A 17767-nucleotide genomic window follows, 5' to 3' on the forward strand; every position below is an offset into this window, starting at 1 on the left:
GGGAACTGCTGAAATTAGCTGAAATTGCCAGAGATTGATGGTGAGGAACATACCCCATGTCCACAATGTCCGAGCCCTTGTAATTGTAGGAAGGAGAAGTTTAGGTGTTGGGCTAGTCTACGGGTGTAAGGTTGGTTTAGGATTTATACAGATAGGTCAATGCATTTGAAGGACACAATTTTTGGTTATTTTGGCTCTGTCCTTCAGCACACTGGATTTGAAATGAAACAATGATTAGGAGTTTAAAATGCAGACATTCAGCTTTAATATGAGGATATTATTTGTTCATCAAATTCAAAGAATCTGCAACCAAGATCATTTTATTTAGGTTTATAGGAACTTGTGCAATAACCTTTGGTCCTCTGAAATGGGCAATTTCTACATGGTTTACTTGATACAACCGAAAATACCCACAAATTTAAGCTGAGAGTTTGCACTTGAAGTCCATAGCAGTAACAGGCTCGACTCGACTCAAGTCCCAGTCTCCTCTGGGGCCTACAACATGGTCTGCTTCCAGTGGTGTAACTAAGTTGAAGTACTTATACTTTAATTGAGTATTTCCATTTAATGCAACTTTATACTTTTACTCCACTATATCTCAGATGCAATGCAAATATTGTACTTTTTACTTCACTACATTTGTCAGACAGCTTTAGTTACTACAGTAGTTACTTTTCAAGTAACTGTACCATTACTTGCGGCATGGAGTTTGAATGTTTTTGCTATTATTATAAGGATAAAAATTTGACTCTGTGGTTCTTGCATGTGTGTCTGGTGTTGTTTTGAGCAGTCATCATCCAGTGAAGTTTATTGAGTGCTCATGGCCAGGTGTCCAGATCTCCTTTTCTTCTTACTGTTGTCATGAAAGAAAGAACGCAGTGGCTATTTTGAACACTTTTATGCCTTTCCTGGTCTGCTTTCTGCCATCTTTCTCTCCCTGTATGAGGTGGAATGAGTTTCTATGAAGACTGCCCATTCAAGGAAAAACTTATCTACCGTCTCCGTGGATATATTGTACAATAAATTGTTTTGTTGAATGCAATTGGTTGCCTTGTTTATTTTGCACTATTGACCAAACTTCTTTCTTGGGTTAAACTGAGCGGTTACTTGCATTCATTGATATTCGCTTGTCGTGCATGCTTATGTGAATGTCTTAACATAAGATAACATTAGGATATAAGTTATTATAACCATAGAAGCATGAGAAAAATATTAATGCTTACATACTGTAAATGTATTCTATGTTATGGGAGCAATCCCCCTTCCTTCCAAAATTAAACACAAAAAAACAGATTAATGCTGCCTCTCCATCACTCCCCAGAAAAAATGCTACTATAAATATAGTCAACGTAGTAATCAATGCACATCATGTGTTAATATTTAATGAAATTTGCTGCAAATACAATCACTGCTGTTGCCGGTCCTGCTTAAACCCATTCAAACAGGCTGACAGCGTGGATTTGTTTGGAACTATTGAGAGCCACATGAACCACGTTTTGCATGGCGGCGAGAGCAAAAAGTATCACCACTCTTTATACTTCAATGGCGCTGGTATTCCCTAATGGCAGTGGTCTCTTTCAGCAGGATAATTCGCCTACCACACTGCAAAAATTGTTCAGGAATGGTCTGAGGAACATGACAAAAATTACAAGGTGTTGACTTGGCCTGCAAATTCTCCAGATTTCAATCCAATCAAGCACCCGTTGGATGTGCTGGACAAACAAGTCCGATCCACGGAGGCCCAACCTCACAACTTACAGGACTTAAAGGAGAAGAGAACAATGACATTATATTATCACTAATCATTTATTCATCTTCAGTATCCGCTTTATCCTGGTCAGGGTCGTTGTGGATCCAGATCCTATCCCAGGAACACTGGGCACAGAGTGGGAATGAACCCTGGCCAGGAGGAAATTCACATGGGATCACTGGGGCTATGAAACAGCAATGTTACTCACTGTACCACCGTGGTACCTAATTTCAGTGATATACTGTTTTTTTTAAGTTATTTTTAAGGTGTGTCCATGAAATAAAATACTAAAGCTGTTAGATCTATTTTTTGGCCACTATATACTTGTAGGTTGTATACAGTAACTTTGTGATACAGTGACATGATCATATCAGCATATAGTGCACAAACAGGTCATCATGGATTTCAGCTGTTCATTTGCATTGGGCAGGTCATCATGGATTTCAGCTGTTCATTTGCATGGTATTGACAAAGCAGTGATACACTATACGCAAATGACCAACAAGACAAAAAAGAAAAACTGTAAACATGGTTGCCTGTCACAGAAGACCAGACAAATTGAGAAATGCTGATCATATATACTGGAGTTCCAAAAAAAACTATAGTTGTATTTACCAATGAATCATGTTAAAACTACATTAAACTATGCAAGGAAAAAGAAGCTTTGCATACAGTATTTCATCACTCTAAAAAAGAGAAATGCAAAGAAATGAGAAGACACTTACATTGTCTACAGTGTTGTAGGGTGCCATCTTCCAAATGAAGTCTTGTACATTACATGAATTGATTTTGGCACTTTTACACATGGGAATTTGTGTATTTGAATATGATCACAATTTGAATAGATTGAGAAGGGAGGATTAGGTATCCCAAGTCAGATATTTTAGATGAAAGAGAAATCCTTTGTTTTTTGTCTGTTTACCTGTTTATTTTACAAAGAAATGTGGTATTTGTAAAGCAGCACATCCTTAAACCAAGACTCCTGATGTGCCAAGACTATGACACCATTTTTCTGGAACTGATACCACAACAATTCTCAAAGGTACTATGTGGTAAAATGTCAAAGCAGTCTTAAAGACACGTGCCTCAGCACAGACAGCATAGGGTTAAAAAGAATCCCTACGAAGTATCCATTACTTTGGAACAGTAGGCCAACTGTCATGCCCATGTCCTTTGATTGCTTATGGTTTACCTCTTTAACACCATCTAGTTTTTGCTATGTTCCAACAGCCTCTTGATGTCAATGAAGCCGTTAAAAGTTTTATGTCCTAAAGCAAGGTTTACTATCTGCAACTGAGTACGCCCTGGAGTTCAACAAATTAGCTGACAGAAGCAGATGGAATGAGACTGCTGTAGTAATGTTTTAGGGGCTAAGAAGGGATGTTCTTAAAAAACCTGGCTTGCTGGGACAGTGAATTGTCACAATATGCATTAATCTATTTGGCCATTCACCTAGACAGACTCCTTGAAAGGTGAACTCAGCATTTTCTTTCTCTCCCTGGCAGCACGAACAGCAAGAGCAATTCCTCAAGATCCAGAGCTAATGTAGATTGTTTAACTATTCATAACCATATGGAGAAAGGTATCTGGTTCTACTGTGGAGAGGACATCCACTGAATTGTTCAATGTCCAGTCCATCAGAGAAATATAAGAAATCACAGCCTGGTCCCTTGCTGCCTTGTCCCTCAATTACGACAGCCTGTATGTCTTTAGAGAGTACCTAAACCACCCAAGAAATTACTATATTCAGAGCATGAACCCTACCTCCACACAGACTTTACGACTGTGCCAACCACCTGCTTTCAAGCATTAAATTCTACAGAAAACTAGGCTACAGAAGAATACATCAAGAGCCTTTGCAGCAAGGCTATATCAGACCTTCTACTTATCCTGTATTTATAGGTTTCTTCTCTGTGCATGGGTCTTCAACAATGCATATATTGTAAAATATATTACATATATTATCACAGTAAAATATAGATACTCACTGCTTCTGATGCCCTCAGCTCTGGAACAGTTCAAAACCCTGACCATTAGTGTGCTTATAGTCTAGTTTTAATCAGAGAGGAATGGAAGACAGAATGGAAGATGGTCTTCAGTACAACCTCAGGTTACTATTAATATTCTGTAATGCCATATGGACTAGTCAATTTTTCTGTCCTCCAGGCCTTCACAAAAGATGTTCTCAGAGGCATGCTCAGAAAATATGTGATAGCCTGTATGGATCATGTTTAACTCTGCCCAGCGCACACCTTTCCAATGCATACTGGGATGCCAACCACCTCTCTTCCCTGCCCACAGGTGCACCATCTGTTGATGAGTGGTTTCAAAAAGTGAGGTAGCATGAGAAGAAGCACATTGATATGTCAAGCAGTTCAACAACAAAAGGAAGTCCTCGACAGGTACCCCTTTGATACAACCTATGAACCAAGTGATCATATCGTATAGCTGTTGACCATGGACTTCATACCATTTAGGGGTGGTAAAAAAAAACAAAAAACTTGTGTCCCATTACATCAACCCATTCAGAGTACCCTCAGTATGTCAGAATGGCTGAGCAGTCTAAGGCGCCAGACTCAAGGTACGAACCTTCCTGTAGAGAGGATTCTGGTCTCCAGATGGAGATGTGGGTTCAAATCCCACTTCTGACAAGAATATTTGCAAATTTCCCCATTGGGGACAAATAAAGGATTATCTTATCTTAATCCATCAACTAAGTAACCTACAAGCTACAACTGCCTTATCATTACTGCATATCCAATGGGTTCCATGCTGCTTTTATTCAGAGTAATTTCACAAGGTACAAACTGCTGAACAATACAAAGCTCTTGAAGAATTTATAAGAGTTCATTACTGGAATAATTACAAACTGATTCCTGGTATGTTAAAGTGGGGGAGTGGTGTAATGAGTAAAAGACTAATTCAAAACCTTAGGAAGAATCTTTGATATGTACTAATAAATGTCTTCAGAAAACTACAATGACATGCTATCCTAGAAAGTAGACATGTACAGACTATTTCCATCTCTGTTAAGTCAGGTATATACTGTAAAATTTTTGTCCCAATTTTGCTTTCAGAGACAAAAATCCCACACTGTAAAAGAATTCTTTGGTCATGAGTTCAGATGAGTGGTCATAGAATCCATAATGTGACATTTCACTAGTGGCCGATTTAGTGACATTGCAACCAAAGATTGCCGGTGACAAAGTTCCTGCAGTGTCAGATTTTTTAAAAATTAAAATCTCAGTGTGATCACTGTTACGATAGTCATCTAAAAGCCAACAATAGGAGGATGTAGGGTTGGACTTAGAGTAATGGGAGCTCCTGGGCTTGAACCAGTGCTGGAACCCTATACATACATATGTACACATAAATCAAGGCTGCTATACCACACAAAACAGTAGTTACTATAATATCATGATGATATGGGATTAGCAGACCATTCATGTTTATATCTACTTACCATTTTTCTATTTCTCTGTAGTTAGCAATTATTAATAAATATAATAATAAAAAAAAATTAATCACATGCTCAAATACAGGGTTAAAAATGTGGCAGCTCAGTGGTTAAGGCTTTGCACTTCTGACTGAGAGTTCAAATCCCAGCACCACCAAGCTGCCACTGCTGCGCCCTTGAGCAAGGCTCTTAACCCTCAACTTCTCAGTTGTATAAATGAGATAAGGATAAGGATGTCTGCCAAATGTCTGGATAAGGGTGTCTGCCAAATGCTTTCTGGTTTTGGTGCTTACTGTTCTAAACATATGGTCTGAATCTTTTCTGCTGTTGTAGTTCTGTTATTTGTAGTTATCTCTACTACATAATTTGAACATGTTACTCTTTGACTACATATAGTTTTTTTTTTGGCTTTTTGTTTTTACAGAACAAGCTAGTACAAGTCTGCTACATGCTATCTGTTATACTCTCTATGATTCATACTTCAAGTGCATCGGCTGTTAAATCTAGATGGTAATTCAGATTAGTAATTTCCACCTAACTGGTTGGTAAATGTTGGAGCAGGTACCCTTCAGACAAGAATAAAGATAATAATACCTACCAGCAAGAAATGTTGGTGGTTGTTTCACAGTCTTTTACTGATTGACACATAATATTGGCTCAGTAAGGTCCTAGTACCTAGTCTATAAGAACACATTGGTGGGACTTGAAGGAATTTAACAATATAATGTAGAAATTATGAATTATATTATTATATATTATATATAATATATTATAATCATATATTATCTTATTATTTTTTTTTTTTACAATTAAAGAAATATACTGTATAAACTGTCATTTGTAGGTTGATACCGTCAGTAACGTGCAAGATTCTCACAGGATATGCTTTTTGTAAGTAAACATATCAGCACTGGAAGTTGGTGCTGAAACAGACGAGTCTGTTTATCTGAGCTATCAATGTAGTGGGGCAACAATGTTGCTTATGAAGCTATAAATCTGTGCTTTAACTAAAGGGATTTTCCAATACCAAGGCAGTTATGTTGCTACATTCTATGTAGCTTATACTATTTCACTGTCATGTCAATGCTGGAAACGGCATTCAACTACACTACCTAGAGTACTACACGGCCTACAAACATGGCCGCTACAGACTACAATACCCAGAACCAACTGAGACAATCATGTTCAAGTTCACCATTTTACTGATTACACACACATGTTCACAATTACAGACCCCAGTATAAAAGGACTCTGAATCCGCTCTCAATTTGCAAAGTATATGCCCTGATACTCTCCAGTTTGTTACCAAGCCCTTTTATTGCAATAGTCTGCCTGGTTATTTATCTTGTTTTGTGTTTCACTTTTTGTCTTAAGCCTTGCCAAGTTCATGTTGGTTGCTAATTGCTTGACCTCTGACTCTTATTTTGAGCTCCTGCCTTACGTTTTGGAATTGTCTGCCTGTGTGTTCAGTAAAGCTGCTGTTTACCTGCACTTGTATACGCTTCTGCTTCGTGACATTAATCAGTGCCAGTTAAGAGCGGATCACTGGTCCACATATTTGCTTTAGGTACAGTTTTTATGCTGGATGCTCTTACTGCTGCAATCCTCCCCAATTTTATCCGGGCTTGGGACCGGCACTGAGAGCGTACTGTTGCATGCAAGCCCAGTGGCTGGGGTCGGTTCCCTGGCCGGGAATCAAACCCAGGCTACAGCGGTGAGAGACCTAACTACTAGTCCTCCAGGAACCTGGTTAAAGTACATGTAATGTGTTTAAAAAATAATAATAAATTCTAGATTTAACTGGAAAAGGCTGACCTGTATTACTCCACTGCTTCACCAAACGTGTACGCTTGTCTTTAATTAAGCACTCATATAGTGTCCTGTTAGAATCTTTGGCTGCTCCCGTTAGGGGTCTCTGTTCTGGTACCTAGGTGGTGGAATGAACTTCCCCTAGATGTCTGAACAGCCGAGTCAAAGACTTACACTATATTGCCAAAAGTTTTGGGACGTCTGCCTTTACATGCACATGAACTTTAATGACATCCCATTCTTAATCTGTAGGGTTTAATATGGAGTTGGCCCACCCTTTGCAGCTATAACAGCTTCAACTCTTCTGGGAAGGCTTTCCACAAGGTTTAGGAGTGTGTTTATGGGAATTTTTGACCATTCTTCTAGAAGTGCATTTGTGAGGTCAGGTACTGATGTTGGACGAGAAGGCCTGGCTCTCAGTCTCCGCTCTAATTCATCCCAAAGGTGTTCTATCGGGTTGAGGTCAGGACTCAAGTTCCTCCACTCTCGCTCATCCATGTCTTTATGGACCTTGCTTTGTGCACTGGTGCACAGTCATGTTGGAACAGGAAGGGGCCATCCCCAAATTGTTCCCACAAAGTTGGGAGCATGAAATTGTCCAAAATTGGTATGCTGAAGCATTAAGAATTCCTTTCACTGGAACTAAGGGGCCAAGCCCAACCCCTGAAAAACAACCCCACACCATAATCTCCCCTCCACCAAACTTTACACTTGGCGCAATGCAGTCAGGCAAGTACCGTTCTCCTGGCAACCGCCAAACCCAGACTCGTCCATCGGATTGCCAGACAGAGAAGCGTGATTCGCCACTCCAGAGAACACGTCTCCACTGCTCTAGAGTCCAGTGGCGGTGTGCTTTACACCACTGCATCCGACGCGTTGCATTGCACTTGGTGATGTAAGGCTTGGATGCAGCTGCTCGGCCATGGAAACCCATTCCATGAAGCTCTTTACGCACTGTTCTTGAGCTAATCTGAAGGCCACACGAAGTTTGGTGGTCTGTAGCTATTGACTCTGCAGAAAGTTGGCGACTTCTGCGCACTGTGCGCCTCAGCATGCGCTGATCCCGCTCTGTGATTTTACGTGGCCTACCACTTCATGGCTGAGTTGCTGTTGTTCCCAACTGCTTCCACTTTGTTATAATACCACTAACAGTTGACCGTGGAATATTTAATAGTGAGGAAATTTCACGAATGGACTTATTGCACAGGTGGCAACCCATCACGGTACCACGCTTGAATTCACTGAGCTCCTGAGAGCGACCCATTCTTTCACAAATGTTTGCAGAAGCAGTCTGTATGCCTAGGTGCTTGATTTTATACACCTGTGGCCATGGAAGTGATTGGAACACCTGTATTCAATGATTTGGATGGGGGTCCCAAAACTTTTGGAAATATAGTGTACCTCTTCCTGAAGTACTTAAATTAGCATTTTAAAAAATTGTGTTGTCTGTATGCTTCTCTTACTATATTACCTCCCCAAAAGAGTTTTTAGACTGATGGTATTCTTAGTCCGTGACCTAGTGAACCAGTATCAGGATGTATTTATTGATAGACACTTCAAAGCACTTCTGTAAGTTGCTCTGGGTAAGGGTGTCTGCCAAATGATGTAAATGTAAATAAATCACTGGTCTGCATATTTGATTTGGCACAGTTTTTATACTGGATGCCCCAATTCTATACAGGCTTGGGACCAGCACTGGGAATGCACTGTCCTATGAAACCCCAGTGGCTGGGGTTGGTTCCCTGGCTGGGAATTGTACTTGGGTTGCAGCGGTGAGAGCCCCAAGGCCTAACCACTAGTCCTCCACAGACCCTGAATGTGGATGCTGCAGTCCATATATATAAAGATTTAGGGTTCCTTGGAGCACTTGTTTAGATTTTTTTCTTAATTAATTGCCAGTAGTGGGTATATTATACTAAATTATACTTTAAAACAACACAACAACAACAAAAACCTCCACTTTTGACTGGCAGTGTATATGCTTTTATTCCATTCTCGAGATTCTTTAGCAACTTCTTTTTGAATGTTTTTTTTTTCTATCCACTTAAAATCGAAATGAACCTATAAGAAGTTCTTTGACTTCTTAGTCAGGTAATAACTAAACAAACTGAAAGATGACCATCTTTCCTCTTTTCTTGTGGGAAATTTTAGCACAGTGCAGCACTGCCATCTTTTGGTAGCTATGGTTATTTGGACAATGGCAGCATTTTAGAAACGAATTAAGAAATTCAAATCAGAAAAGTCTTATTTGAAAAAGTTGGATCTCATTTTCTAGGGAGAAAAACTAAATGCAGACTGTCAGTTTAAGCTATAAAAAAAGGCCACCCTTTACAATTTTGCTATTATGTGCAAGGCTATAGTCATATAGTCATCAACAGTTTGTCTCCATTCCTCTGTCCTCCAACCTTGCGCAGATGTCTCTGCATCAAAACATTAAATTTAATTAAATTTTATTTGTATAGCTCTTTTAACAATATGCTTTGTCGTAAAGCATACTGAACAAGCCAGTTGACAGTGACAAGGAAAAACTCCCTAAGATAACATTAGAAGGAAACCTTGAGAAGAACCAGACTCAAAAGAACCCATCTTCTTGTGGGTGATACCAAATAATGGACTAATAAATCATTACTCTTCTACAACTGTATACCATAAAGAGAAGCAATGTATAATAAGAGTAAGTTCCCTAGGATGGAAAGTCTTTATGAATACAGCAATAGTTCTTTGATATAAATCTACAGAATGCATGTGAGATTATCCACTAAAGCACTGGGGAATCTTGGGCATGACCTTTTCTTGCAAGAAAGCACAGCTAGATGTACAGTAGATGGAGACATGTCTCGTTTCATCTCCCCCAGCATCAGCAACACCAGGTAAGGTCTGGCTGACAATGACGACAGGCAAACCTTAATGATTAAATTCTGAAAAAAATAAATTTTTATTCATGTGTAGTTTAATGAGAGTAGCAAATTAATTATTTGTGGTATGTTCACATGCCTGTCTTTCATCTGATTTTTTTTAAAATCTCAAACAAGAATGCAGTCTTCAAGGTGGTAATCACCATCCTCCATCACTATTCCTGTATCTTCGACAAGACAGCAAATGCAAACTCACAAGTCTGATTTTCATTTCGCAGTGGTTGACGGTCATGAAATATTGCAGATAATTACGTTTGTAAGCAGTGACACATTAGTTAGCATTAGTCATATTGCTATACAGTGCCTTGCATATGTATGACAACACCTTAGAATATACTCTCCACAGTGAAGCATGGTGGTGGTAGCATCATGGTGAGCATTTCCCTTGGTCTCTTGGTTGCTTCTCTGACTAATGCCCTCCTGACCTCCTCACTGACATTTAGCTCCTCTAAGCATAGTCACAGTTGTTCCATATTCTTTACTTTTTTAATAATGGATTTAATGTCACTCCATGGGATGTTCATAGTTTGGAACATTTTTTTATAACCAAAACATGACTTATACTTTTAAAGAACTTTGGTCCATACTTGTTTTGATAGCTCCTTGGTCTTTATGATGCTGTTTGTTTATGTATGTACTCCAGCAACTTCTGGGGTGTTCCAGGAAAAGGTGTGTTTATATTGAGATCATGTGACACTTTTGCACACATGAGGACTCCAGTCAACAGTGTGATTTCTGATAGCAACTGTTTGCACCAGAACTAAACAAGGGCTTTCTTACCAATGCAGGTGAATACTTTTGCAATATTTATGCAAAAAACTTTTTAATTATTATTTTTTTTTAATTTGTAAATAATTTTGCAAACTGTATTGCATTTTCTCCCCACTTCAAAATTAAGCAATATTTTGTGTAGATTCATGACAAGTAACAGTATAACCTAAATAAAAGATTGTTCTTCAAGAAGCCTACCTTAAATCTAAATAGAACCAAGCAATAATTTGCCAAATGTAAAAATATCTCTTGTTACAAAATGTTTGTAACAACAAAATTTTGGTCTGACATGTTTTCCTTCTTTGGGATTACTTTTGAAATGAAATCTGACATCTTGTGTTTGGTGAAAAAAGGTAAGCCTTTTTAGTCTATCCTGTCTGAGGATTGAGTGTAGTGTGCATGATTTTTTTGCCTTGTGGCTTGCCTGAGAGGAGACACAACCGTACCCCATGGAATCTGCCAGCTTGACCAGTTGATTAATCTTCACAGTTAACTGCCAGTTAACTGTATAGTAAACTGTCTGGCTTTATTATTGAAAAGAAACATGTAGAAATTTAACAGAGTTTGAATATATCTTTTCTTACACCAGCTAGTTAGACCCAGCTAGCACAAGCTAAACGGTGGCATGACTACGTACTCACATTGTGAATCATCATCACAGGCAAGACAGAGCTTTCTGACATTATATGTCATATAAATTTGTTAGCTTAATCACACGGGTATCTGTCATGGTACTTCAAGCAGGATCGTAGGCTAGCTAGTGGATTTTTTTAAATCCAATTCAAACACTTAAAGTTGTTAGACTCAAACAAACCATATATAGAACGTCAAATAAAGTTAAAAATCGCTAACATAAGTAATCATTTGAGAACTACAGCAACGATAACAAGCTATTTAAATTTGTAGACAAAGTTGGCTGAGAGTTCGTCCGCCATTTTTTTTAGCTCAGAGGCTTCAGAAAATATGACGTCATTTCCAGTAAGGGGACATAGTGAGCATTGATGCTCCCTGGTTTTTGCGGTGCATTGTGGGATTTTGTAGGGAGTAAACGTTCCAGTGCACTGGAAGGCTTTTGTGATTGAGACAGTCCTTAAAATGGCCGACTTCCTGATCAGCGCCATGACTACTGAACTAGGGAGCTGACTGAGACGCACCCATAGTTTTTAATAAACTTCAGAAACAACACTAAGATGCTCCTCACACACACATATATATATATATATATATATATATATATATATATATATATATATATATATATATATATATATATATATATATATATATATATATATAGCTGATATAATTTATTTGGTAATTAGATTAGCCAGCTAATTCTTGTCTTTTCAGTTGAAGGGTAACAAGACCTAACTTAGACTACTTAAAACCAGCCATATTCTAGCAAGATAATTTAGCTAGTTAGCTACCATTCTTTCTTAGATAACAGGAAAATGAAAATAAGTTCTTTTACACATAAATGTTCTGTTATTTCTATCATCCATTTCTTAAATATCTGATTACATTAAGGCTTTTGAGTTTGCACAATATAATTATATTGAACAAGCAGTAAAAAGTTCACTCAATTTTAGCTCAGTCATGTTTAAGGTAAAAATGTCTTATCCATGGCAATGAGATTCTGAGGTGGTTTTAGCAGAACAAGTTATGATTCATTGGGACAATCTTACTGTATTAGTCAACACAACAGTGCAGCTTGCTCGGCAAACTAAGATTCTGTCATTTCAAAAGACTAGGTTCTTGGTTTTATTAAGTATGCAATGTTATGCATGTTTAATTAGATAAAGCCTCATTTGTGTAAATAAAAATCAATTTGTTAAAAAAAAGTTTCAGTAAAAATAAATATCTGTAAGAATGTCACCCGGCAAAGCTTTATTGTGATATAAAATAAACCTTATTCACCTGTAGTGTGTCCATGAAAAAGAATTAAATAAAAAATAAAATAAATAAAATAAAAATAATTAAAAATTAAATTAATACCACAAATAATACCACAAATAAAAAATCAAATCACAAAAAGATCCAGTACTTAATACACCATATGTATTAATTATTCTTTTTTTATTATTATTCTTTTTTTTTTTCTCACTTTACATTTCCTTATGAACGCTTACAATCTCACTTAATGAACTCCTTTTCACTTTACTATTGTATACATACAATTCGCCTTCTGTTGCTCGCGCCTAGTTACGGTTGCTAAGCTGCGATTGGTCAAATGCCCTCAAGGGGCGGGGCATAACAAAGGGGTCAGTTTGTATTTAGTCTTCGTGACGTAGAGCGGGAAGCGTCTGAGAAGGCAGCAACAGTAGGCGGATTAAACTTGGCTAGCATTAGCACCAAGGACTTGGGCACATGAGAATTCCAGTGAGTATTTTTTTTTCTTTATCATTTTTTTTGCTTTACAAGTAAAATAAAGTCTTATCGTACTGACGTGTCTCTGCTTAAAGTGTAACTTAACACAGACAAAACAGTTTTGAACTGACTGGTGCAGTTAAAAATAGGCTGAAACCCAAACGCCTTCTTACTCCCTGTAGAAGCGCACTATGTAGAGCACGCAGTAGTGGGCATTAACGCTTTTTGTAGTGCACTCTGTGTTCGGTTGGGAGTCATTTGGGATTCAGCCGACGTATGTAAACCCAACAGGTGTTTTTAACGCATATGGACATTGAGTGGGAAAAAAGGGGGAAAAGGTATCACAGTCAATCTGTGCTAGTTGATTATTGATAGTCTTACAGGTCCTTTTTTCTGGGGGGGGGTCAACTTTTTTAAAAATGTACATTTATTTATGCAAATGAGGCTTCATGAACGAGGCTATGCATAAATATGCATAAATTTGCAGACTTAATAAAAGCAAAAATCTAGATTTTGGATGATGTTGGAGATTAAAATTTCACATTTATTTCGAGTGGAAAGTTGAAATAAAGTTTTCTGGGAAATATTTTTTATTATATAAAATAAAATATGAAAAAGAATCTATAAATAGTGAAATTTTCAGTATATGATCCAACAATAATCAGCATTTTGGGAAAATCTCTCTGTAATAAGTCTTTTAATTAGGGGATCAGAGGACAATATTAAAAATATAATATACATATCATAATGATACATATCAGGAAACGAGTTTTTCAGGGATATATGACACAAAGTGATTGTGCTAAGGGGGCGGAGCGTAAAGTCTATTCAATAATTCGTTGGGGTGAAAAAAGAAAACAGTATTTTCCTTTCTACATTTTAAGTGAAGACATGTTAAATCTGACAAATGGTTGACATGACTGAAAACCTGTAGTGTCTTTCCATATTAATATTCTTGATTTTTCCATTAGGTGGTATGGAAATCAACAGGCTGTGGTCTGGAATGCACGTCTGTAAGTCCCGTTAAAAGAGCAGATGAAGCCTGATCATTGATAAACACCACACTAAAAGTATGGATATGAGTTATTCTGCAAGACCTCCAATAGGGTATGTGATGTTTTACTTATTTTAACATGCAAAGTCATTTGAAGAAAAAAAAACACACACACACACATTTGCTTAAAATGTAGTCAGTGGAAACATGTTTGGTGTCCAGCTTTAGTATTTAGTAAGAAAACACATCAAGTCTATTTGAGATGAATTCAGTTCAGTTTTATTCGTATGGTGCTTTAACAGCCGACATTGTCACAAAGCAGCTTTACAGATCCCTAATGAGTAAGCCAGAGGAATCAGTGGTGAGGGAAAACTCCCAGAGACGACATGAGGAAGAAACCTCGAGAGGAACCAGACTCAAAATGGAACCTGTCCTCTTCTGAGTGACACCGGATAGTGAGATTATAAATCATAAAGGTGTAGAAGAGTAAATACAAACAGTACTGAGTGTGTTTACAGGATGTTCAGAATAATGTTGTGAATAAAGGACAGACTTTATGATTACAGCAGCAGGTACACATCTACAGTATCCAGAAGGTTCGAGGAAAGTGTGTGATGATTACGTCATGTAGTTTGCATGATGCTAATCTGTGGTCATAATCTTCCATTACTTGTTCGCCACGGCCCGAACACACCCTTCATGTCTAGGTCTGTGAATGAATGTGTAGCCTAGTTTTTTGTCTGCCTTTCTTGTCGCTTCGTCTTTTGACCCAAGAATACAATACAAATCTGATTTGATTAAAGTAATGCACATGTTTGAAGCTAAGCCTTAAAAAACAATGAAGTGTTTGCCAACATTGTCCAAGGAGCTTAACACATCAGATACATACTGTATATCAGGTTATTATTTTTAGTATTATATTCCATATATGAATTCTCAAATCTGATTGGTCAGAAAGTGTTTTCTATAACAGCAGCTCTGACAGTAGTTCTGTCTGCAAGGAAAATCACAGGTTTGTATTAAAGTGATCATTCTGCTACGTTATTTTTGGAAGGAGTCTCCAGTGCCAGCACTTTGTAACAGTCAGGTATGAAGCTGTAAAATAAAGTTTTGAAACAAGGACAGAATAGTTGAGGACAGAAGAGTATGTGCTTTTTGGTTTCTCTGTAACATGACAAGCTGTGTTTTTTTTCATTTGTTAACTTCAAGAGAGAAGAAGAAAGGTAGGTAAGGGAATAACGTCTTATAGCTGCTATAACATAAATGATAACTAACTTACTACAACTATAAAAGATAAACTTTAGCAATAAAAAGTTTTTTAATAAATAAAAAAATTGTTGATGTTGGCAAATTGCTGTTGTATAAGAAGGATAAAACATGCCGAAGTGTGCTGTTATTGGAAAATAATGAACTTTGGGTTGGTAACATTAACTCATTGATTACTGTCATCGATTATTTTCCTATAACAGCACAAATGCGCTACGCTTTATTTGCTTTATGCTTTACATAACAGCCAGCAAACAGATTGCGTTATCTTTATTATGTTAATTTCTGTTGTAATATTCACCAGTTTATGCACACCAAAGTGTTTAAATAACCACACATATGGGCAGGGGTTTAATAGAAGTCTAGCCAATGCGAGAATAAATAACAACTTCAACAGGAGTAATGGTCATGGTTTGGAATTCAAATGTAGGAGTTTTTTTTTTTAGGAGAATTCAAATATCAATTCCATGATCCATGACGTTCACCATACCTTTCTCTTGACTCTAGGTGTGTAGAACAGTTGCAATGCCATTTGGCCTGCTGCCCCTATTTAACAGGACAACAGTCCTCTTTGTGCCCCTCACTCTCGGCCCCCGGTGCTTTTATGTAATCAGACCCCATTCCATAGCTCATTGGGTTTATTTAAAGCCTGCAGTTGGTGAATGCTCTCACAGAAACGTCTCCTCTGGATCAAAGTGTGTCTCGTTCACATATTTACCAAAGAAGCTTAATGTGAAAAGTGGCTTAGTGCTGCTTTTGTATGCAATAAATTTTAAAAAAAAGGGCCAGTGGAGGAAAATTTAATTGGTTTATTAATATAGTAAAATTTTTAAAAATGCAACATTATATTGCATTTCTAAATCATAATATAGTTATTTAAATTATTAAGACATAATGTACATTTCAGCTACACTTTATGGCCAAAAGTTTGTGGACACCTGACCATCACAACCACATGTGCTTGTTGAACATCTCATTCCAGATTTTTACTTATAATAACTTTCACTCTTGTGCGAAGGCTTTCCACTAGATGTTGGAGCGTGGCTGTAGGGATTTGTGCTCATTCAGCCACAAGAGCGTTAGTGAGGTCAGGCACTGATGTTGGGTGAGGAGGCCTGGGGTGCAGCTGGTGTTCCAGTTCATCCCAAAGGTGTTTCCAAACTCAAGTTCTTCCACTCCAACCTTGGCAAGCAATGTCTTCGTGTAGCTTGCTTTGTGCACATCGGCATTTTCATGACAAAACAGATTTAGGTCTGTTGGTACCAGTGAAGGGAAATTGTAATGCTACAGCATCCATAGACATTCTACACAACTGTGAGCTTCCAACTTTGTGGCAACAGTTTGTGAAGAACCACATATGGTTGTGATGGTCAGGTGTGCACATATATACACTATATGGCCAAATGTAACACAGTGATTGATTTGGGCAATAAGCAATAAGTAAAATTGCTTAGGATTCTAGGTAGTACGGGATAGGCCTGGGCTGGGGAATATCATTTGTTTTTTTTCATCCCATTTCATTCTTTGTATCATTACGTTCTTTCTGTTCCATCCTTTTATTCTTTTCTTTCATCCATTTTTTTGTTCTACCTTTACCATTATTTGTTTCGTCCCATTCTTTTCATGTTGTTCTGTTCCTGTACCTTTTGTTCCCTTTTTTCCCATTTGTTTCTTTTTGTTCTGTTTCATTCTTTTAATTCTTTTTTTTGTTGTTGTTGCTTTCTTTTTGTTCTGTTTTTTGCTCAGTTTTTTTCCATTCCAACGCCCACTAAACATTGGCACTATAGTACCTATTACTATAGTCCATACTATACTATAAATATTGTACATTCTGAACATATCTGTAACATTGAAAAAACAAGTATTTGGTAAAACACATTTCATGTTGAATTAAAAAGGTCTGACAGTACCTATGATATATAGGTCATATGTCATGAACTTTGAAATAAAAAATAAAAATAAAGTAAAATGTGATGTAGATATCATATTGTCATTTTGACCTTACTGGTCAGAATGAGGGGGTGGGAGTGCTACTAAGGAAGGGTGCTTTCACATTATGCAGTGTTTAGTCTGTTTGAATGAAGAATTCCAAAGCAATTCAACCCTGAAGTGAACAAACATGTTGTGTATTATGGGGTTGTGGGTGCAAAGCTCAGACTGAGCCAAAGGACAGAGCTGTGGCTATGTGTACTTGGCAAAGGATTGTTTACTTTTTCCCTCACCATATTTCCTACTAATTACTGAAGAGTTCAGTGAGTAAGTTTTCAGCCCTACACACCCCTTGGACAATGTTTAGTTATTTAGTGTTTTTTTTTTTTTTTTTTTTGATTTGTTTAATTATGTGCAGTGGGAAACCAAACTATAAAACTACTTAAGTGAAAATGTTTGGGTTTTTTTGTGTTCTGAACCAAGTTTGGCCAAGTTTTGTTATTGAAAAT

General features: G+C 37.5%; 1 protein-coding gene across 1 annotated transcript in view; it reads left to right on the forward strand.

The window, feature by feature from the left end:
* Positions 1-12967: 12967 nt before the first annotated feature.
* The window catches only part of cobl (cordon-bleu WH2 repeat protein), a 76685-nt gene continuing 71885 nt past the window's right edge, over positions 12968-17767 (forward strand). The window contains exons 1-2 of the mRNA XM_053240718.1: positions 12968-13081; positions 14041-14176. Of these exons, the coding sequence (XP_053096693.1) occupies positions 14142-14176 (35 nt within the window). The 5' untranslated portion in view covers positions 12968-13081; positions 14041-14141. The remainder of the gene's footprint in view (positions 13082-14040; positions 14177-17767) is intronic.

This window comes from Pangasianodon hypophthalmus, chromosome 1 (genome assembly GCF_027358585.1).
Source record: "Pangasianodon hypophthalmus isolate fPanHyp1 chromosome 1, fPanHyp1.pri, whole genome shotgun sequence".
NCBI lineage: Eukaryota > Metazoa > Chordata > Actinopteri > Siluriformes > Pangasiidae > Pangasianodon > Pangasianodon hypophthalmus.